Below are 22,260 nucleotides of genomic sequence, written 5' to 3'. Positions count from 1 at the left end.
TTTACAATCCGTTATCCACTTTTGGCTCACACCGTAAAGTTTCGCAGCTGCGGAAAATGCTAACAAAGTGAAACCCAACGCCATTACGTATACCCACATCAACGCCACCGCCAACCAATTATGCCCTAAGTGCAGAACCTTAATCGCCACGAAGGAAATTATTATCTGAGTCGCAGGCATGATGAGGGCTGCCGTCAAGAAAATCTGCTTGTGTGTGCAGGCGTTCAATAATTTTTCGAGAACTTGAACCTTTCTGTACTCGATCTGATTTGCAATTCCTAATTTGTGCAACTTGACAAAATTTCCACACTCGATCAAAAGAAAGGTGACCCCTGTTAACAGAACCGTTATGAGATAGTATGCCCCGCCGATACTGCATTGCAAGGATATCAAAAATTCCAATGCCGCCCAGAATAATTTTACAGTGCCCAAATTTTGTAAACCGTTATTCCAGGAGATAGAACTGATAAGTCCTGGTTGGCAAGGGAGAAGCATCACCAGTAACCCGTGCAATGTGGGAACTGTGTAGTAACTAAATTCGACCATGTCAATAAACAGGATAAGATATGTAAGAAGAGGTAACGGTTTTCCATTGTTTTTTGTCGTCGCATCTGTGAAAAATAATAGAATTTTATGTATTTATAAAGTAAAGACGAAAATACCTATGTTTAAAAAGCTTTTGTAAACCTCCTTTTGGCAGCAATAGATAGTTGAGGAATTGCAATTGGACATGGTCGGCGGAGGTGTGGCATCGTAGCAGAAATGGAGCAATGGATATGGCGAGTATACCAATTCCGAGGAAGTTTTCCGTAAGACTTGTCACCCTTGCGTTGATCGACCATATTTTAGCGAGGATGACGAGAAATTGCAACACGGTGAATGCAACTACGATTCTTTCTTTTCTTTTGGAAATTATGGTTATTTTATCAGAAGTCTTGTCCAATTTTACGAATAGGCATTGAAACTTGTTCCCTAATATTAAATGACGTTTCACTCGGCCGAAAATTAGAATGTTACTCATTTTAAAAAAATCTATCTAATACAACCTGGGTTCATATGTATTTATCGTACGAAAACTGCTTGATGACTGTAATAAATTACAGTCATTATAGTCTAAACTTCATAAATATATGAATTTTAGAGGGAAGAAAACTAATAGAAATTTAACTTGGTGTGGATTAGAACCGGACGCCATAAGTGTCGCTAAATAAATATTGGTTCATGTTTCCATTATCATTAAAATTTTAAAGCAGTAAGCTCATACGAAATTGTCGACGTGTTCTTTTAGAAAACATTTGTACAACTAGAATTAAGAGCAATCTACTGTAAAGTAGTATCTTTAAAAACTTGGGACTTAATTTATAAAATCCATTACCGCATGTTAAGGCTAAACGTTTCAGTGCTCAGTTAACTCGCTTAACTTTTGGATACATTGGAAAATAGTTACCTACCGATGATGTATAATTAACCAGTTCGGCAGGCCAGTTGTGAATTTCCTGCAAAATATTTACATTTTTGCACGAGCTCGCTTTACTGCTGAATCGTTAATGAGAAACGTGAAATACTTAATATTTGCTTGATGTCGCCCATGAAACTCTTTACATATATACATCTTGTCCTTTGTGTCCAATGCAGAGGTCGACGCCGACAAATTTTCGGCGGCGGCGGCGCCAGTTTTTGGTGATTTTTCGGCGGCGTCGGCGGCGCGGCGCGGCGTCGCAATGTTAAAGGAATAGGAAATCAAATTTTTCGGCGGCGGCGGCGCGTAAAATGCATCGGCGTATGGCGGCTCGAGATCGGCGGCGTCGACCTCTGGTCCAATGCATGGAAAAAGCTCATTTTAACTTTTTCTACTGCCGTGGATAAATCCTCTGGGCACTTTCCGAATTATAGTGGCTTTTCATTCATATTACATGAATATGGATAGAAGTGGAGGATAGATTTATCAAAGGTAGATCATGTAGTAATTCATCTATGCATACAAAATTTAACAGTAATGCAGAGAGTTTACAGATTTAGATAAGATAGATACATAATAGATATTGTCGATTTAAATACTGCAAAGTCGGATGTATGAAATTTGTATTATTGTTGCCACACAAGTACATATGAACAGAAAATTTAATGCTAAATCTGCATTTGTCCTTCATTTTAAATGAAAAAGATTCCACATCTCAATAACGACCCATTAAGTCATGAAGATTAGCATCAGTTTCATGAGGCTTTATCCGAGTCATGGTCAGCAAGCAGGAGCCTTACTTGATCCAAACTTCTCTTCATGCTTTTTATTTTGACACTAGCAGAAATGACATGGTCTGTCTAAACCAAAATTCCTTAACGACCAGGGCCTCCGCGTGCAGGTGGTAGGTGGTGACGCGCACCAGGGCCGGGCCCCGAAGGGGCCCGGCCTGCGTCATAGGAAATTCTGGATTTCATAAGATTCTCCCACAAATTTAATTTTTAAATTCTAATGCAAGTTGAGAATACGAGAGGTTCTTTTTCAAAGTATAGTGTACTGTATTTAGGCTTAGGAAGTAGGGTTGCAGGCGGTAGCGAAAATAAGATCCGCTACCCGAAGTCCAACAAAATCAACCAACGACCAAATTGAAATCGATTCAATTAAATATTTGTTATTTTTCGTCGATAACTACTTTGAGATAATTCTATGAAAGTAGTGCATGGCAAATTAGCTTGACTTACTTAATTAAAATTAAAATTACGCACTGTTAACGACCAACGGTATTTCCACAAAATTATTGCCAAACTTCAACCCCAGTGGTCTCAAAGATTGTGAAATTTCCAGGCCTATTTCTAAAATTTTATTTAGACATGATCCCGTAATTTTTAAACTTCCAAACTCATAAAGGTAAAACGTATCTGCGTACAATTTTATCGTTTTTGCTAATTTTAAGGTCACTGTAGATAAAAATTCAAAAATCTTTTTATGGAAAATATAAGCAATCGAAAAAAAACCTCCTGTGATTTTGTATGCACATTACAATATTTCTTATTGGACGCAACATGAGGTTTCTCTGTAATCCAGGATTTATTATTTTGTCACAAGCAGAAATGACACCGTCTGCCTCAAGCAAAATTCCTGCACGACCAGTGGCGTTAGTAGTTCGACAAAGTTATTGCCAAACTCCAACCTCAGAGGTCTCAGAGATCTGTGAAATTTCCTAGCGCAAATCTCTTTGTCAGCCCCTTTACACTCCGTTATCCACTTTTGGCTAACCCCGTAAACCTTCACCGCTGCGGAGAATGTTAGCAGAGTGAAACTCAACGCCACTAAATATACACATAGACATACAAATGCTATACCAATCAAATCATGACCCGAATGAAGTATCTTAATCGCTGAGAAAGATGTCATGATTTGAAATGTCGGCAGAAGGAGGGCCGCCTTCGAGAAAATCTGCTCACGGGTGCAGGCATTCAATAGTTTTTCGAGTACCTTCCTGTACTCAATTTGGCTGGATGTTCCACTTTTATATCGCTTTATGAAGGTTCCACACTCCTTCCAGAGAAAGGTCACCCCAGTCAGGAGGATAATTACGATGTAGTACGATCCACCTACACCGCTTTGCATGGACACGAGAAACTCCAACCCTGCAAAAACTAATTTTACAATTGCACCATTTTGAAAACCATTATCTCCCGAGCAAAGAATGGAACTGGACAGTCCAGGCTGACAAGGAAGCAGCATCACCGAAAACCAATGGACGATGGGTAAACTGTAGTAACAAAATTCGACCATGTAAAAGAATAGGACGAGGTAAGTGAGAAACTTGTCCCGATTAGCATCATTTTTGGCATCTGTTAAAGCAAAAGTCAGAATGAAATCTTAAAATATATGATCTTTGTATTTGTATTTGTTTGGAAGGACACCTCTTGATAAGAATATGTAATTAAGGAATTGCGCTTGGACATAGTCGGGGGAGTAGCTTCGCAGCAAGAATGCGGTAGTGGACAATGACGCGATCGCAATGCCGAGGATGTTTTCCGTAAAACTGGACACTCTTCCAGTGACCGACCACATTTTAGCGATTATGACAAGGAATTGCAATATCATGAAGGCTACTACGGTTCTTTCCTTGTTTTTTGAAGTTGAGGTCATTTTGTCAGAAATCTTGTTAAATTTTACGAACACGCAGCGAACTTTGTTCGCCAACTTTAAGTGGCTTTTCACTCGGCGGAAGACGAGAATTTTGCTCATTTTGATAACATAAATACATATATTCGTATATTATTGTGCAAAACCCAGTTGGCGACTGTCGGAATAATTTTCATGCTCAAAGTGTTAATGTATGTAAGTTTTTGAAATGGTGTATCAAAGTCTTGATAACTATTAACTGGGCATGTATTTATGATGTATTTGGTTACTGGAGCTACATAAGAAAATATTTGTTGAATATGTTCTGCTGGGTATTTATTCTCATTAAAAATTTAGGTCGATTTCACATTAAATAATGCAGACAAAACTTTTGTCAATTTTACGCAACCTTAAATACCTAATTTGAGAAATTTTTGAGCGACTGGTCCTGAGAAGTATATCTTGATTAATTTTTAGAACGGGGAGATAACAAGATGAAATATTTCTGGATTGTCCTTTGAATATAGCCTTAAACTATAGTTAGTCTGCCAAACAATTTACCAATGCAACAACTTTGCATATAAATTTCCTACAAAAATATTTACACTTTCACACGAGCTGCATACATACCTTTACTCCTTAATTGTTAATGAGAAGTGGTAGAATTCTATTTACATATTGAATTATTAATGAAATCTTCCACATCCTGTTCATCCATGCAAGAAATCAATCATTGGTAAGCTTAGTTTAGCTTTTTCACCTATTCCGGCAAATTCCTTTGGACACAGTAAGAATGTAAGGTCATCATAACTTTTTACACTTACTGAAAATGGACAAGAATGAAGGATGAATTGATGTATGTATCTGAGACATGGGGTAGAAATTTAAGAGTAACGCAGGTTTCATTTTGTACGAATGACAACATATAAATATATGAATAAATACATGTCAAGCTACACATATGTACATATGTAAGTAAGTCCTGATCTTGATGGATTTCATTTTAACTTGTTAGACGACGAGTTTGGAATTTCGGAAAATCTCATATTTTAGGGAAATCCTAATTATGTATGTGAGATTATATCACCATAGACTGACAAAAATAGTTTACTAATTATGTAAACTATATAAACTACGTAAATTACGTAAACTATGTATCTACTAGCGTATAGCCCGGCCAAGGCCGGGTTCTAGAGTTCCAGTGGGGGGTGTGCCCAAAGCGAAAAATCCGTCATACTATATTTTAAATAATTCCCAGTGGAGACTTTGTCATACTACATACATACATCAGACTGAGGGTTTGCCCAAGTCATACTGCATTTTAATTAACCTGGTCACAGTAAAATTTGATTCCCCCCTGTGGGAGTAGTTGAATAGCTAATTACTTAAATTCCCGTCGCGTGGGAGTAACTGCATAGCTAACTATTTAAATTCCCACGCTTCACGCTCCCGTTAAGTTCCATAAACCCCGTTAACTTCTACAATTAACGCCAAGCTATTGACGGATTCGGATTCAGCGTCAAAAATACATTCGAATTGATATGCGACATCACGAATAAGCCAGATTTGGACACCACGGTCACGGCGAGGTCACGGGGGCCTCGCAGGTCAAAACCATTGACGGCGTTGGATTCAGCGTCAAAAATACATTCGAATTGACATGCCACTCGCTGTGGGTAGAGTTTCTCAAACTAAAATAATTAATTAATAGTGTTTATCACGATCACTTATCATGATAACCACCATTGATGAGTGATGTATGTATGTGGGGTGTACATGTTCATGTATTCATTTATTCATGCAGTGCAGTGGTTGCTCCGCTTCCTTCTTTGTCTACTGTATGGGGCAATTTGCATTGCGAAGACGGACCCAGGGATCATACTAACACTTTATTAGAGTAGATGTAGGTATGTATGTATGTAAGTAGGCCATGTTAACTATTTATGTATAATATTGAGGGCTTGGCCTAAGCATGGCTTATCATCGTTTAAATCCGATAATCATAGATAATGCCGAGCAACACAGGAATCCCTACTCGACCGAAGCTCATCTCCACTTGATCAAAACGTGGTCATGCACAAATCATGTTACCAAATTTTACTGTGGAAGGCATAAGCATGTTAATATCCCCACGTGAATTACACCAAAGGACACACTGATCAACACAAAGGGGAAAATTTTCAGACAATTTATCAATCTGTAGCCCACATATTTATATATTTAATTAATTAATAATCCAACACAATGCGTATGTATGCGTGTTGTACAAGTTACATAAATATATTCTGTGGAAAGTATTCGCATAAGTATTGCTCGATTACATGAAGATATGATCTCTCTCACTGGATGTGCATAACTTGTCAGTAAAATTATATTGAACATGACATCACCACATCTTCGAATGCGGTACTTTGCACCTCTGTTGGCATTGATGTATCATTTATCCAGCCTTACGAAACTCTTACCCAAAAGGAAATTCCTGCTGATATGTACATGCGGAACAATGGCAAAATTCCCCTGCAAGGCACTCGATGCGGGGAAATGGCGAGGATAAGCTCTCTGGTCGACTTATCTTTCCGGACTTTCCGTCATATTTCCAAAGTCTGGATTAGCATGCAAACTTGCTCATGTTGTACGAACTGGTATAAAAGACCACAAAGTTGACCACTGAAATTCATTCACTCACCACAACTTTCTCCTTAACTAATAATTAGAATCAACTAATAATTAGAAGTCTCTACTAAAATAAACATCGCCATGAAGGTCTTCATCCTCCTCCTCGTCGCCACTGCCTCCATCTCCGCCGGGCGAATCGACCCTTCTTTGTCGCTCGCCGTCTACAACGGAGAAACCGAAGCGATTCTCGAACTTCCCGAAGTCATGTCGGTCGCCGACTCCAACGCCGCGCTCTCCTCCCTCCCCCGCGACGCCAAGGTTTCCGCTCTCGTCGCAACTCTTCAAGGTCTCACATCCGCCGCCCAGGCTCCTCTGATCTCCGTCGCTGCCTCCCTCGGCCTCGCCACTGAGCAATTCTGGGCCTCCAACATCATCCTCGTTAAGGGGCTCACGTCCGAGAAATTGGCTCAACTTGCCTCCACCCCCGGCGATTTTGTCATCCGACCCCATTACACAGCCATGCTCCACCCCACCACTCGCGGTCCGGAAGTCGCCCCGCAAGACAACACCACCCAGACACCACAATGGGGCGTAGCCAAAATTAACGCACCCGCCGCCTGGGCAACCACACAAGGAGAAGGAATCGTCGTCGCCATTATCGACACCGGCGTCAACCTTCGTCACACCGCCCTCACCGAAGGATACGCCGGTGCTTGGTCTGACCCGTTCTACAATACGGCTGACCCCACTGACGTCCAAGGACATGGATCCCACTGCGCTGGAACAGTTCTCGGCCGCGCAAATGGTATCGGTGTCGCTCCTGGGGCACGATGGATAGCTTGTCGTGGGCTGAACAACAATGGAGGGACGACCGAATCTGCTCTGACGACCTGTGCCCAATTCATGCTCACGGCCAACCCTAAACCACACATTGTTTCGGCCTCTTGGCTCCAACCCTTCGGATCGGGATGGTTCAACAGCCAGATCTCGGCGTGGCGAAGTGCCGGGATTATTCCAGTTTTTGCCCTTGGAAATTCTGGACCTTCCTGCAGAACGACGGTGGATCCAGGAAATCAGCCCAATTTGATCGCTGTGGGATCTACGACTGATACTGATGCCCTGTCTTCGTTCTCTTCGAGGGGACCAAGCCCATCGGGAGCACTGAAACCACAAGTCTCTGCCCCAGGAAGCAACGTTGTTTCTTGCGGAACTGGTGCCAACAATTACGTCACCATGTCTGGAACCTCAATGGTGAGCTTGCGAAAGAATTTCAACTTTCTTTGTTTCTGGGACTGGATTTCTAAAATGAATTACTTTTTATAGGCCACCCCCCACACCGCAGGAACTATTGCCCTAATCCTCTCAGCCAACCCTACTTTTGGCTACGATGAGGTTGTGAATGCCTTATCCACGTCAGCTTTCGAGCCTCCACTTTCGAACGCCGACAGGAACTGTGGTTTGCCAGGGTCGGGAGATTTCCCGAATAATGCATACGGTAATTAACTTGAAATATCCTTGCTGCCAGTGGTAATTAAACTAGATAAATTAATTTAATATACTTTACAGGTTACGGGCGTATCGATGCTGCCGCTGCCCTTAGAGTTTCAGTCCGCTAAGTCTGTTGGAATTTAGACAATTTTTATGACTCAATTCATTCAAAGAAAACTTATTTTCTCACAAAATTTCTGCGACAAAATAATAACTGCACAAAATCTTAATAAAATCTGAAGAAATGTATTGTAAAAAAAATCCTTAATGCCAATCTGGTCCGTTAAATTATTCCTTCCAGTGTTTAAAGTACGCATAATAAACATGATCCGAAATAATAGAATTTGACTTCATCCAAAGTATCATCTCAGTGCATGGTATGCACTAAGATGATTACATACATTACATACTGTACATATGTACATAGGTTTAAGGAAAATAAATCTTACATGCAAATAGACGACAATTTCCCAACAAATTCTTGAAATTCCTTCACATGTTAAGTTCATTCATACGTATAAAAATAAAAAAACGTATAAATCTATTTAATTTAAGTACTGTGACATAATAGATTACTTAAATTGCAACACTGATAGCATCGAAATTTAAGTATATTACAATTTTGATGGACTGTCGTAAGCACGATTTTACGTGGAATGCATGCCATGTATTGTATGTAGTAAAATTGCAAATGCATGATCATCCCCATATTTATTCAGGTATTGATCTAAAATACCCACAACTTGGTATTTGTGAGATGTCTTAATAGAGATGCATCTAGTGACACGTCAATATTCGTCGAAGCTACATACATACGCTGTATGATATGTGATGTTTAAGATCCATACATGCGTGTATGGGTAAGAATTTTTGGATTCTAAATACAAGGACGTCCACCAACTAATCCTAAGTATTTTCATTTCATGTAAGTTATTAGGTAGTGCATGCATAAATACATACTACGTCATTTACTTTCCAGAGATGATAAAAACTTACACATAGGTACAATATGTATATATGTTGATTGATACCATCATGTACATATGGGGCACCACTGCAATGTCAAAGATGTGAAGTGGTTTATTTCACTTGAGCATATGATTGTTAAACAAATTCGTATTTATTATTCGTGAATTTTGAAATTTGTGGCAGCTTTTCTGTACACAAAATACTAGTCGATATCATAAATACGCTACATATTTTATAATTAATAAACGTATGTACAATGGAAGGAACAACCACGGAGAGAAAGAGGAAATCGAGTCATAAATTGACACCGGAAAACAAGAAAGAAAAGTGTGTTTCCAATGCCAAAAAGACGAAAAGGTTGAGCAAACAAGCCTCTGAAGAAGAAAAGAATGTAAAATTACTTTTACCTCAATTAAATATTCTTGATTATTAAGGTTTCAAATGCTAAACATGCATTATAAATATTTTCAGCCTTGCCATGTTTGCGGAGAGAAAGCGAGATCCTACAATTTTGGTGGGATGTCATGCAACTGTTGCAAATCTTTCTTTCGCCATTTTGTTCTCAAGAATTTGAAAGATGCCAAATCCGAGCAGGATTTCAAGAAGAATTGCAAATTTAAAGGGGACTGTTTAATCGATCAGAAAACGAGAAAGAAATGCAAAGCTTGCAGATTTTTGAAATGTTGCAAAATTGGAATGGATTTTAAATGGGTGCTAGCGGATTACAAAAAGACGCAAGATTTAAAGTTGCAAAAATCAAAAACTGATCAAGTCGAGATTCATCCAATTATTGATAAGCCAAATGATGCAAAACTGAGTGGTGAAGATGCTACAAGGATCGAACATATTTCAAAATTTTATAAATCTGCGTGTGAACAAATTCCGTACATGTTTCCTTCTCGCGAAAAAAATGAAGTCGTAAGTCCCACAAAATCAAAAATTTTACTGATCGGATTCATTTCTACGTCGATTCGAAGGTATGTATGGAATCAGATATTTTTAATTTGGAAGATAAGCACTTATGTAAAAATTGTTCTTTTAGATTCGTATATTTTGCGAAGATGATTCCCGAATTTGCAAAACTTTCTGTCCACGACCAAACGAATTTATTGAGACGGTCGGGAATGCATATGAGCATTCTGAGAGGTTCAATCACATTTGATTTCGAGAAACGTACGATAAGTTCAAAAGATGGCGAAAATTACCCGGACATCCCTGTAAGTTATACGCTGTGGGGTACTCACGTCAACTTCTTACATTGCAATTCATGCAAAAAGTGGTTGCGAAATAATTTTACAAAATAAAACCATACATGTTTGTTTTTCAGTAGAAATTTCTTGACCTTATTTTGCAATGTTCACGATATTTTTTTCCAGGTGGCTGAATTGCAAGATTTGTGTCCTCAAGACTTGTCAGAAATGCATACCAAACTCAACCGAAGGATTCGAGATATTGCCCCCGACGAAACCAGCATTATGCTAATGATTCCGGTAGTTTTATTCTCAGACTGTGGTGGAACAGATAGTTGTACCGAGTTTGACGACCGAACAGCTATAAATGAAGCGCAGGAAATGTACTCCGGATTGTTGGAAAAATACGTAAAATTTGTACAAGGAGAAAAAGGGAGGCTTACATTTCCAAAGGTTAGTTAATTTAATACTTAGGAAGTCAATTCACGACGAGTTTGTATCTGTCATCGAACTTTCAAGTAAACAAAGTTTGTAAAAATTCTGTGAAAAAATTTACCTAAAAACGATTAATCAACTTTGAGCATCTCCACAATTCGCAAAATAAATTAGAAAAGTTTAAAACAATATTCTAAATTCGATGCTAACTCGTAATTAATTTCCCTCAACGTCTTCCAAAACTTATGCTGGGAATAAATTGTTTAATCTTAAATATGCATATTTACAGCTCTTATCTCAACTGGTGGAATTGACCCAAATTTGCCAGCTTCATCAGGGCTTACCACTTAACCTGACGGAACATCAAGTCGATAAAATGCACCGGCATCTTCTAGAACTTCAAAAAAAGTCCAATATTTCGCCCCCACTAGTTAATAAAACCCCCGCTGGAGAACAAAATCAATTTAGAGACTTGAAGAAATATTGTAGAAGTCAAGGAACATGTAAAGAAAGTCCAACTTCGGCAATTACAGTTAATGCACCAGCAAGAAACTCGGAGGCATTCCAATTACTGATTCGTACCTTTGTGAACACCACTGGGGAGTGGGGGATTAAACCAGCTTATTTCGGTCACGGGCCTCAAATTGGAATTAAGGTTGAAAGATGAATATTAATTTCCTTGGTAGTAGATATATTTTTTTGCATTTTGTGTAGCAAGCCTTCATGCGCCGAATACCAGAGTTGCTCGCGTGTCCGTGGGACTGCTTGGTTCATGAGGCTGGTGAAAGTAGTGGACCACGAGACGTGAGATAGTCAATTATAATATTCGCGTAGACAAACATACATACATACAATAAATACTTAATGTTAATACAATTCAATTGTCTGCATTTTCGTACCATTATTTTTGCTTTATTATAAGTAGATCATTCGGAAAACAATGCCGGAACAAGTTTTAAAGAAATGCAAAAAATAGTAAAATATTGATTGTAAAACAATCAATATTTCATGAAATTTGAAACCTTTTTCATATTTATATTATCAAACCCTCCCTAGAATGAGGGTATCGTCGAATCCCGAATGATTCTTATCCTTAATCAATGAATAATATTAAAAACAATACTTTACAAATTAAAATCGATCGAATGGTATCATAAATAAATAATTAAATTAAATTCATACCGTGGAAAATATTATACAAAAATATGAGTGAATCTGAAAACCACTTTAACTTATGAAATAAGGAACTAGAACTGAGAAAATGCATTCATAAATATTAATTAAAACGCTGTAAGTTCCAACTCCTCAATAAAACCATACGATAGATGTGGTCCGCATAATTCGGGTCGTTTAATCTCAACGTTAAGAAAACCTCTGTGAGTCTTAAAGCTTCCATAATTTGTGACCACTCGGTTGCACGTGTTTTCAGGGAATACTTCGTTATGTATACTCATATTCGTCCGTCTCTTTAGATCGAATGAAGCACGACTATAGCCGACCTGACCAGACAGCGTTACCCTGAGCCCGGTCCAGCCGTCGTGCTTGTACACTTGATAGGGGGGTTTTAAGCAAATTTTGAGCAGGTCGTTGTCCAGAGTCGTGTCGATTTTGTTGTCAAGCTTGCATGCAGCATCACTTCCGTTGGAAATTGTCAATGTAGCTTCCACCAGATCATAGAAATAGTCCACATAAGGTCCTTTAGATTGCAAAATTTTCTTGGGAATCGAAATAGACTTCAGGAGCACATTTTCACTTGCACGAATCCTGAGAAACAATCAAAAAAATAAATATGTATATCGGCAGGTCTCAAGTTGCATGCATTGCATATATAAAATATATACTCACATTATTGTCTCACTGCCATTTGCATTTCCGCCTGAATGGGCGTCAGAAATTGATCTGTTGTTGCCAACAATGCTCCGAGTAACAGTCGTTTCTCCACAAATAAAGTTGCGAGGGTTTGATAAAAATTGACCAGGTGGGAGAAGATTGCTGTGTATGTTCCATATATGAATTAAACTTTAAATCTGCAGCTATGCATACATAAAATTCCAATGTATGTACCTTCTCCTCTGTGGTATCAGAAAGCTGGCGAGTAGTTCCATCGACTCCTCCGTGCTAAGAATCTTTTTGGTAATCACGTTTAGAGCAAATTCAGAAGGATCCATTAAAGAAAATCGGACATAATTCAACGGTTTGGCAAGACAGCTTTTAAGATTTTCTACGACGGTAGGATCCAGATTTTTGCGCTTGCATTCGGCCACACCCCATCTTAATAAATAATAAGCCAAATCAAGCCGTTTAAATATTTAGCTATTTAACTAGCTAGGTAATAAATGTAATGCTAACTTTCTCACCGATGCACTGCTTCAAAAACCACCATTTCATTCAAAACTTTAAGCGAATCCTGCTGTATTATTTCGATGAGACATTCCTGACGCAGCTTGGTGAATTCCTCACGTTGCAGGACAGCTTTGGCGTTCCTGTGTATGCAAAATTAAAACGATGTATATAAATTCATAATCTCTTAACTTTCGAATTAATGCAATCACAACTCTTACTTGCAAATAAACTTGAGCGTGCTTTGGATTAAGTCACCGTGAGCATATAGCATCCCACTTTGGAACAAGGGAAGAACACTTTCCACAGATAAGTCTCCTATCAAAATAGTAGCACAATTGTCCCTTAAACCAGAGACTTCATATTCCGTAGCGAGCTGCATTAATTCCAAGGCATCAATCATTTCGACTTGTGACTTCCCAGTGTAAAAATACTGAAAAAATGTATCCAAATTATTGTAAAAAGGTACATTTAATAATTAAAGATGCACGAAAAACTATATTAATTACATTGAGAAGTAATTGAAAAATACGTGTGTCCACATTTTTAATAATTAGCTGTTCAGTGGATTTGGTTATTTTGCTATTAAGCACTTGCGACCCGGCTTGGAGGAAGATTCGATGGACGGGAACCCAAAACATAGTAAATTCAGTAATCAAATTCAGATGTAAGTTCGTAAGAAATAATTAATGACATCTTGGACCAACCTTCAACCCTTTTTGGCCCAATACGAGGGTCAAATCGCTTTGGAATCCGCTCAGAAGTAGATTTTTCAGTCGTTGGTCGTGAGATGTGATCCACTCCCATTTTGGACCTTGGACCTCTCCATTTCCGGTCGTAGAAATCCGGGCATTTCCCCCACTGTCGCACATTGTTAATTTATTTTTTGTTCGACTTATCCACCTAAACAAGGACAATTTTAAATATAAATCAACTCATCCAACAGATTACATTGACAACAAAAATAACAAAATGTTTTTTATTGTTAACCGTTTCACTTTTGTAATTTTTCAACGTCGAATTAAGCTTTAAACTCAAATAATTATGTAACTTGAGTGTTAAGTACAAGTTAATTAGTAAATGGCAAATAGTTAAGTTTTGACTTTAATTAGAGCCAGCTACTGGGTTTCTATACGCTTCGACTTGCATGTATTTGTTGTGTTTCGTCATTCGTGTAAGAAAAATGCGGCGAGCAGCTTTCTCTTTGTCCGTATCTCACTTTTCACGATATCCACAGTCTCAAAATTTACTCATCTCCAGTTTGCTCATCAAAGCTCTCAATAATAATAAAAATGATATAATTGTCATCAAAACACCAATTTATGACTGCATGGTTTGCCAAAATTATCCAACTTCCTGGGTACTGGAGATAAATTTTAAATACGTACTTGGTTATAGATACTTGGTTTACATACTCATGCACGCAGCGCCGTAGCGACGGTGGAGAGAGGTGGAGAGACACTCTCCAGGCCGTACCGCCAGGGTCAACAATATAGTACACTAGGTAAAATCAGGGTCAGAAATGAAGTGCGCTAGGTAAAACAGGGTCAGCAATAAAGTACAATAGGTAAAATCAGGGATTCAATAATTTTGGGGGGCATATGAGGCCGTACCACGGCAAAACTCTCCAGGCCGGACAAAACGTCGCTACGGGCCTGCATGCACGTCAATGCTTAAAACCGCATACTTTAGTATTTGTCAGTATTCATTTGTTCAAAAATACCGATATTTACTTAATCCTTACCCCATAATGAGAATATCCACAGAGCAATATCAACGTTTAAAACCAATTTTTATTTTTCATGAAATCAGGCTCCATAAAAACAAATCACTCGAAAATTACATACATATGTTTGACATCTTAAAAGTATGAATTCTACTAAAAATATTAAAATTGTTAAAGTACTTGCACCCACCCAAATAAAAAATATAGTTCTAATCCGCCCCCCAATTTTAATCGTATGTTTAAAAGAATCCCCCTCACCCAAATCTTTTCCCAGTGTCAAATATTCTCCTTCAATTGATTGTTTCTCCAGCCAAGTGTAAATTCCCGACTCGAAAATCCGTTTAAACCCTTTGACAATTATGTCCTCCCCATAAGTCTCAAATGCCCAAACGGTTGTCGACGTAATTAAGGGTTCAGTTCCGAAATGGAATTTTGTTTTATGCCATCTCTCCGCCACAACGTCGAGTTCTTGACGAGTAGCGACAAGCAAAGTTTTCCCACAAAGTAGAACCTCTTCCAGAACTTTAGATAATAATTCCTTCGTTGTGAAACTACGATTGGCGGGAGTTAGTGCGATAAACCTTATCCCGTTTTGAACTATGGCGGAGAATATCGTTTGAATCCGCAACGATAAGAAGTTTGCCTTAGACCAAAATACAAATATAGAATACACAAATTTGTAAAGCACGATATGATTGTAGTCGAGTTTTGTTTCATCAAATGGGCCAATGACGGGAGAAAGGAAATTAAAACAAGGGTCTGCAGACGGAAGAGAAATATTGCTATGTAGAAGCATCCATTCGTGAATAGAGGGTAGCGTCGAGGTGTTCATTATTGCTAGATGGCCTCTCACTCTGTAAAAACATTAAATAATTGATTTAATTAAATCGTAGAAAACCTCTAAACTTCAGTTTTGCCGGAAAACAAGACTTACTTTTCCAGGCATACTGCCTCTTCCCACGTGGCGATGGGCTCACCTCCAGGCGGTGAGTTTAACCTAGTTATTACCAAACCTAGATAGGCGCTCGTCAGTACGATTGTTGTGTAAGTCCACGGTATAACTACGAAGTTGAAGACTTTCTCTCGCTTTAAAACGTCTGGAATTGAGGCGGGATCTTTCAAAAGGGTCGCAACAAAGTAGAACCCACTATTAAAAGACGTAGCCATCTTCCCATACCGCTTGGAAAGATAGAAATGGGAAAGCCCACTCAATAAGAGGACACATCCCATCACGGCAAACCATACAGCTGGTTGGAAAGGTTTGTAATAAAATCGAAAGCTTAATTCCGGCGGGGTGTAACATGACATGAATTGAAAAGGTTTTGAATCCACGACGACGACCGCCCAACCGTTAATCCCGCCAGTTAAAAGCTCAAGTGGAAGGTCCATTTGGAACTCGGCCTCTGGCGAGATGTCGTCCAATTCTGAGTCGAATGTGTCATTATAGTAATTAAATATGCTTTCCAGGAGGAGGAACCGAAAGTCTGATTCAAAAGGGTCAATTTTCTTCCATTTTCGCGCCAGTTTCAATTTGCTCCATGATATATCCAACCCAGAGTCAATAAAGCATCGAAAATGGGAGAGTAAAGGAAAAATTAGTTGAGTCGAATAAAGGCAGATGGTATAACTTTCTCGATTTAATTTGTTGTCCTTTTCTGGGAGGAAAATTATGGCAAAAAAGTTGACAAAATTTCTCATAACTTCATCATCTAAAGCGTTTCCTTGTTTGTAATAACTTTGGGGGTATGACGATATCAAGAAGACGTAAAAATGAGATAAGACCAGCTGTTCATAGCGTAAATTAATGGCTGATTTTGGTCTGGGGTGTATGACTGGGGTGTAGGCGGATATTATGTTCGTTAAATGATGAGGGCGTTGGTAGGATGTGGTGTAAAGGTACACGTTTTTACAGTTAGGTCGAAACTTTAAGGGAGGCAAGATGAGATTAGGAGGCAGTTTCCAGCGAATTAAAGAATACACGTTACTAGGATTTTGTGAATTAACTAGGCGAACTAGAACTCCTGGTCTATAGGAAGAAATAGGATGATAATTAGAGGACGACATTTTCTCAAAGATGATGACTATTGTGCAACCAGTAGATTTGGACGATGCTCCGATTACGTTGTGGATTTTGGGCGAATGTAATGTTCCCAAAGATAAAAGTGTATATGAACATGTACAGGAAACATATAAAAATGTCAGAATTTTGAAGGTGATTAGAGACAAGGAAAAGGCCATGTTTCCAGTCATGTACTGTTCGGTTGAAAGTTATGAACGAAGAATGAGTGAATTTGCGAATTTAATTTGGTTTAATGCAGACCAATTGATGAGTGGGTACTGGTTATATAAATTTTATAAGTTGTTGATATTGGATTTGAAGTTGTCACCTTAAAGTGCTTGACGGATGGTGGTTTACAGGGTCATATGGCAATCGACTATTGTGTACATATGTGCATAACACGTGTCGCAATCTGACTTGACATACATATAGGTGGATGATCCTCTACATGAGTTGAACTTGCAGCAGATTTACATACTTATTCAAGCGGCCTACGCCAAAACCTTGGTTTATGCCTAACCCTGGTACCAACTCTTAATTTTATTAATAAATATTCCATCCAAAATTGTCAGCATGAAGATAATAACTATTTAGCTCTGCCTGATGGCCTGTAATCAAGGTTTGAGAACATAAATAAAAGACGCCAGTGTGTACATTCATGTAATTTAATGACCCAGAAAAATTCAAGTAATTTGAACCAAGCATAAAAGCAATGTCGTGGTTAATAGAATAATTAGACTATTCTACAAGCTGGAGCTACTCTGGGGGAGTACAGTACATTGTCTTACATAACTATAAGTCAACCGAGGAAAAGTGTCCGGTTAGTATATATTTGTTTAACAAATCGATTTGGCATAAATTTATGTATGTATTATCTCAAAAGCGGGCCTGACTGGGAGAGATTCCCAAGTAAATGAATATGCAATGCATTAATGTTTTTGAATTTACAGAGTTTACAATTTCTATAGAATTTAATAACTACATATTTCTGACATCAACAATTTATTCGTTAAATACTTAATCCTCCGTGGAATAAGTATTTAAAAACTGTTAAAACGTGTTTTAAGCAACGGTGCAAAATAACGGTATATTAAAAAACTGTGCTTTGTTTTGGAAACCTGCTGTAAAGATTATTTGGATATTGCTTAAATTTCCTAATGTTAGTTATAGTGCATTTCTTAACATTGAGTTGTTTTATCCAATATATGTTAGTCACATATATTGGTCACGATGAACTACCGTGAATGAATACCAGCAATCCTAACAGTAAACAGTGTGAAGAAATTACATAAATAAAGTCAATACTTGGGGTCCAGACTTATTTTGCATGCATTCGACATAAATGGCAGAAATTTAGCATGCAGTTGTGCCATACTTCTCACGAATGTCGGTTGTCCATCAAATCCCACGAGAAGAATTAACTAACACTCATATTACACAAATCAGTGGCCGTGGAAGCGTGGGGACAGGAGGACAGTATCCCCACTGTTGTTGAACGTCATCATCATCTGCCCATATTATATAAACCCCTATCCAACAATTTTAATGTCCCCAGATGTCCTCACTGCTCTTGTAAATCAAGCTTATTGTGAATAAATCAATGAAACGTATACAATAACACAATAAACTTTTTCATAATTAAAAATACGCTCTTGTAAATTTGGGATGATAACCATCGAATCGAATGTATTTACTTAATTATATGCATAAGTACATCTCTGTGGAATTTGCAAGTTATGCAAATATATACAACGCGTCTGCATGCATTCATGAGTATTCTTATGAACAGGATAGTACTTTCTGAGTAATAATTTTTTGCAGACCACAATTTTCCCATGAGCGATATTGTTAAGAAATTATTAGGTAAGTTGTTTATCGACCTCTGTAAGTTATGTATGCGAATGAAAATGATCTCATCCTGGTATTGTCGCGAGCTATAATAATCCAGGCAAAATTTATTTGCATAGAATTACTTAATAACTAGGTATGCAAATATGTAGTAAGTTATAGATTAAGTTAGTCAAAAAGTTTAGTCCAGATCCTTCAATTCCCATCTTCACCCTTCCTCATTGCTAAATATATTTACAACACGCCATTTATATCATATTTACTACAAACTACTTACTAAACAGCATTCAAGACTGAATCACACTTCAATGCTCAATTTACCAATCAATGTCTTGAACTTGGATAAAACTATATAAATTCGTCCCTTTCTGGCCAGTTCTACTTTTGATCTATGGCAGCACATAAAACCCAACTCACCATTTTGTCATTTAAAAATTTCCCCGTCGTGTTAAATTCTTGAAATTTTTTGTTTGTTTCCAATATGAAGCAATTTTTTTCCTGGAAGAAATTTTTAACCGTTTCGCTACTAATTTCGCTACTTTGTAAGGATACTTTCCTAGTCGGGGCAAACGTACACTTCCCAACTTCTCCCAATCCACTAGTTAGAAATAGCGCATATCCAACATCCTCGTCTCTCTACGCTGTAAAGAACAAAGGGACGGGACATTTCTTATGCACGCAAAACAACGAACCACACTTGCTCAACCCCAATCATTGGTGGACCGTTCGGAGCGTGGGAAAAACGTATGAAATTACCAATTTTGGCACAGACTACCACTGCGAAAAAGGGAATAAACTTAATTTAACGAGGGTAGAAGGCGCAGCGAAAGATGTGTTTCTTCTCAGCTCGGAATTTTCTAGAGGGATTTACAAATGTAGCGGCAAGGATATGTATCATGGGGTATTTACTTTTGGTGAGGATTTTAAGTATTCATTTCGAATCGTTAGCATCGTTCTCAAAAAATAAATTTCGCAAGTTGGCAAAAAAATTGGCTTGAAAATTCATTTGCGAACTTGCGCATAAAATATTTATGTCTTATAAATTTTCCAGGAAACGAAACCATTCCATTTTATGGAACACTGGACTTCAACTGCACCTCGGCCCGACACATCCGTCAGAACGCGAATCTCACCAAATTAATAAGTATTTCAAAATCCATGCCCCACATCCGCGCCACGCCGTACCACTTCCACCTTGTCGATTACACGGTTTTCGTCCACGCCAGGTACGAGGTGCTCGGTCATCTCGACAACTTTACGTGGCAAGACATCCCAGAGATCATCCCCTCCAACACGACAAAGATCGACCAATCCTGGCAAATCGGTTTCAGCGACGTGATCGAAAACTGTTCAAACTTTCCACAAAAGCGAAAAGTGAACTTTGATTTCCAAAATAATGAAACCACTCAAACTTTCTTCTCTCAAGAAAATCTTTCCCGAGTAAACAAACTTTCTAGCCTCTCCGTTTCGGTGGGAGTATCAGTCGAAATCCCGACGGTAAAACTAAGCCCTAGTTTCGGCGTAAAAACGGGGAAAGTTTGGACTAACCGCAATTTCGAAGCGGAGCGAAGTGAGAACTCTGAATTTTCATCGGTCACGAGATCCATCCAGTATCAGTACAGCAGCACAGTGACCGTGTCTCCGTGGACGGTGGCGCACATCACGGACTCTCTCAGCGTCGTGAAAGACTTTAAGTTGACGTGGGAGGCGGATGTAGTGGTGAAATTGAGGCCTAGAAGGGATCTCGGATACACAGATTGCTTACAGGTTGACGAAATTGCGTATGTTTTGGACATTTTGGGCTACAATGTCCCACCGGAAGCGTGGAATGAGACGGAGAAAGGGTTCATTTTTCCCTTTTCGGGATACACACTGGTTTCGTTTGCCACCCAGAGTTATATCGAGGTCACGGAGGAACCTTGTCCAAAGGAGAAGCGGTTAGAGTTGTAGTAATGTGTAAAGAAGTGATGTTTTGTAGTCAAAGAAAATTATATGGAATTGAGAAATTAGAGTTAACATACCTTTGGTACGTATATCGGTATTTATTTATGTACAGAGGATTTATTGGTATTGGTCACTTGATTTGCATATTCTGACGCATTAACGAGAGACACCTAGCTTATTCAACGTCGAAAGCCGTATTGCCAAAAATGGACAATGATTTAAGCAAATCAGGTGACAAGCACAAATAATTCCGCTGTTGGCTGTATATGTGTACATATAACAAGATGTGCAGAGTAAACGACCTTTTAAGTAAACTTATAATCTCAAATTCACTTTTATGTAGAATCTGGCTTAAATTAATAAGGTCCTATTATTCGTACAAATATGATGTTTCGCAAGAAATGTTTTCCTCCCTTGAATAAATGATGGTAGGTATAAGTAAATATGTATGGACAATAGCGGTTAAGTTTAATCGCTACGTATGTATCTACGAGTCGATTCTCGGGACCCACAATCTACAATAAAATAATACATATTTAACCTTATTTAACCAATAAAGTGATCTTGTTTATTACGCGTGACGCATAATGTTCTTGGTCAGAATTTCATAACTTTCCGGGACGCAAATATTGAGGTATGTATGGATTTATAATAATATAGATAAGTAATATAGTTGAGTTCCTACTTTAATATTCGTATCGTTGCTTGTTTCAAGGAAAGCGTAATACGGTAAAGCATTTCATAGAAGGAAATTCAAGTCACCAATAAATTCATAAAATTTGGATTAAGTATTAAACATATTGACAATTTTAGAGAGAATATTAACCTTTTTAATTTTATTTTCCATTTTTCGTTAGAAGAGTTAGAAGAGACACACTGGTGTCAATACATATGTACATACATACGTATGCGTCAACTTCGTTTCACTGGAATCATAAACCAATTAAATTGTGTACTTTGGGATGATGAAGAACTAAGCTCATTGTCCACACTTGGCTGGTTTTACTTCATATATAAAGCTTGCCTGCACTCATGCATTAAGAATGCATGGGACGGAGGCCAGCCAGAACCTTGATAGCTCCACTTTCGCTCCCAGTGATGAATACATTTAACTTCAGTTCTCAGCAAATTCGAAGGTGGCGCGCAGTTGCCTAAAAATGAATATGGAGTGAAATACATTGGGCATAACTCACCACCACCACTCACGAGTCCTGAGTCGCGACTCCTATGTTGATTTGAGTCAGAAATCCGAGCTTTTCTCTGCCTTTCCTAACACATGATAAACTATTCTACTTTGATATTTCACAAAAAATTACAAATTTCGCTCAATTTTGAAGGTATTTTGATGTTCAATATCTCAAATTGTTCACAAAAACATGCTCTATAATTGCCTTAGAGGAATTTTTGAAATTTTGTTTCTAATAATTTCCACCAAATTTTTAAACTTTGCATTGGTGTAAAAATAATTACAAATAAAAATCCAACAAATCATCTAAGGCAATTATAGAGCATGTTCTTGTGAACAATTTGAGATACTGAACATCAAAATGCC

The 22,260-nt window shown here is 38.3% G+C and overlaps 3 protein-coding genes across 6 annotated transcripts; 2 read left to right on the top strand and 1 right to left on the bottom strand.

Moving 5' to 3' along the window:
- Positions 1–6,780: 6,780 nt before the first annotated feature.
- LOC110857656 (bacillopeptidase F) lies at positions 6,781–8,439 on the top strand. Its single transcript, XM_022106256.2, has 3 exons — positions 6,781–7,960; positions 8,033–8,204; positions 8,276–8,439. Exons 1-3 carry the CDS (start codon positions 6,851–6,853, stop codon positions 8,323–8,325), a joined length of 1,332 nt encoding a protein of 443 aa, XP_021961948.1. The 5' UTR covers positions 6,781–6,850; the 3' UTR covers positions 8,326–8,439.
- An 803-nt stretch (positions 8,440–9,242) lies between these two features.
- Positions 9,243–11,672, top strand: LOC110857775 (thyroid hormone receptor beta-A). Its single transcript, XM_022106389.2, has 6 exons — positions 9,243–9,557; positions 9,638–10,143; positions 10,209–10,383; positions 10,543–10,809; positions 11,081–11,446; positions 11,506–11,672. The coding sequence occupies exons 1-6, from the start codon at positions 9,423–9,425 to the stop codon at positions 11,602–11,604; spliced, it is 1,548 nt and encodes a 515-aa protein (XP_021962081.1). The 5' UTR covers positions 9,243–9,422; the 3' UTR covers positions 11,605–11,672.
- Positions 11,673–11,677: 5 nt separating this feature from the next.
- On the bottom strand, positions 11,678–14,293 carry LOC110857774 (BTB/POZ domain-containing protein 6-B). Of its 4 annotated transcripts, none has more exons than XM_035858069.1 (8): positions 14,122–14,293; positions 13,839–14,034; positions 13,641–13,763; positions 13,353–13,564; positions 13,149–13,274; positions 12,856–13,062; positions 12,637–12,783; positions 11,678–12,555 (listed from the first exon to the last, which is right to left on the bottom strand). In XM_035858069.1, the coding sequence occupies exons 2-8, from the start codon at positions 14,001–14,003 to the stop codon at positions 12,072–12,074; spliced, it is 1,464 nt and encodes a 487-aa protein (XP_035713962.1). In that variant the 5' UTR covers positions 14,004–14,034; positions 14,122–14,293; the 3' UTR covers positions 11,678–12,071. The 4 variants fall into 4 exon arrangements, with proteins under 4 accessions (XP_035713962.1, XP_021962080.1, XP_035713963.1 ...); XM_022106388.2 differs by having other exon boundaries at positions 13,641–13,735; XM_035858070.1 differs by having other exon boundaries at positions 14,130–14,292.
- Between the last annotated feature and the right edge of the window lie 7,967 nt (positions 14,294–22,260).

The sequence above is a fragment of the Folsomia candida genome, unplaced genomic scaffold (assembly GCF_002217175.1).
Source record: "Folsomia candida strain VU population unplaced genomic scaffold, ASM221717v1 Fcan01_Sc019, whole genome shotgun sequence".
In the NCBI taxonomy this organism is placed as follows: Eukaryota; Metazoa; Arthropoda; class Collembola; order Entomobryomorpha; family Isotomidae; genus Folsomia; species Folsomia candida.
The sequence above is the reverse complement of the archived record's forward strand: the minus strand, read 5'-3'. Positions and strand labels throughout refer to the sequence as shown.

Bases quoted from the DNA above. Each gene is read 5' to 3' on its own strand.
- LOC110857656 (XM_022106256.2), top strand. From the start codon at position 6,851: ATGAAGGTCTTCATCCTCCTCCTCGTCGCCACTGCCTCCATCTCCGCC. The intron at 7,961-8,032 runs GTGAGCTTGCGA...TACTTTTTATAG, and splicing joins CCATGTCTGGAACCTCAATG to GCCACCCCCCACACCGCAGG. The intron at 8,205-8,275 runs GTAATTAACTTG...TATACTTTACAG, and splicing joins TTTCCCGAATAATGCATACG to GTTACGGGCGTATCGATGCT.
- LOC110857775 (XM_022106389.2), top strand. From the start codon at position 9,423: ATGGAAGGAACAACCACGGAGAGAAAGAGGAAATCGAGTCATAAATTG. The intron at 9,558-9,637 runs GTAAAATTACTT...AAATATTTTCAG, and splicing joins CCTCTGAAGAAGAAAAGAAT to CCTTGCCATGTTTGCGGAGA. The intron at 11,447-11,505 runs GTTGAAAGATGA...CATTTTGTGTAG, and splicing joins GGCCTCAAATTGGAATTAAG to CAAGCCTTCATGCGCCGAAT.
- LOC110857774 (XM_035858069.1), bottom strand. From the start codon at position 14,003: ATGTGCGACAGTGGGGGAAATGCCCGGATTTCTACGACCGGAAATGGA. The intron at 13,565-13,640 runs GTAATTAATATA...ACATTTTTTCAG, and splicing joins TTTTTCAATTACTTCTCAAT to TATTTTTACACTGGGAAGTC. The intron at 13,063-13,148 runs GTGAGAAAGTTA...TTATTTATTAAG, and splicing joins GTTTTTGAAGCAGTGCATCG to ATGGGGTGTGGCCGAATGCA.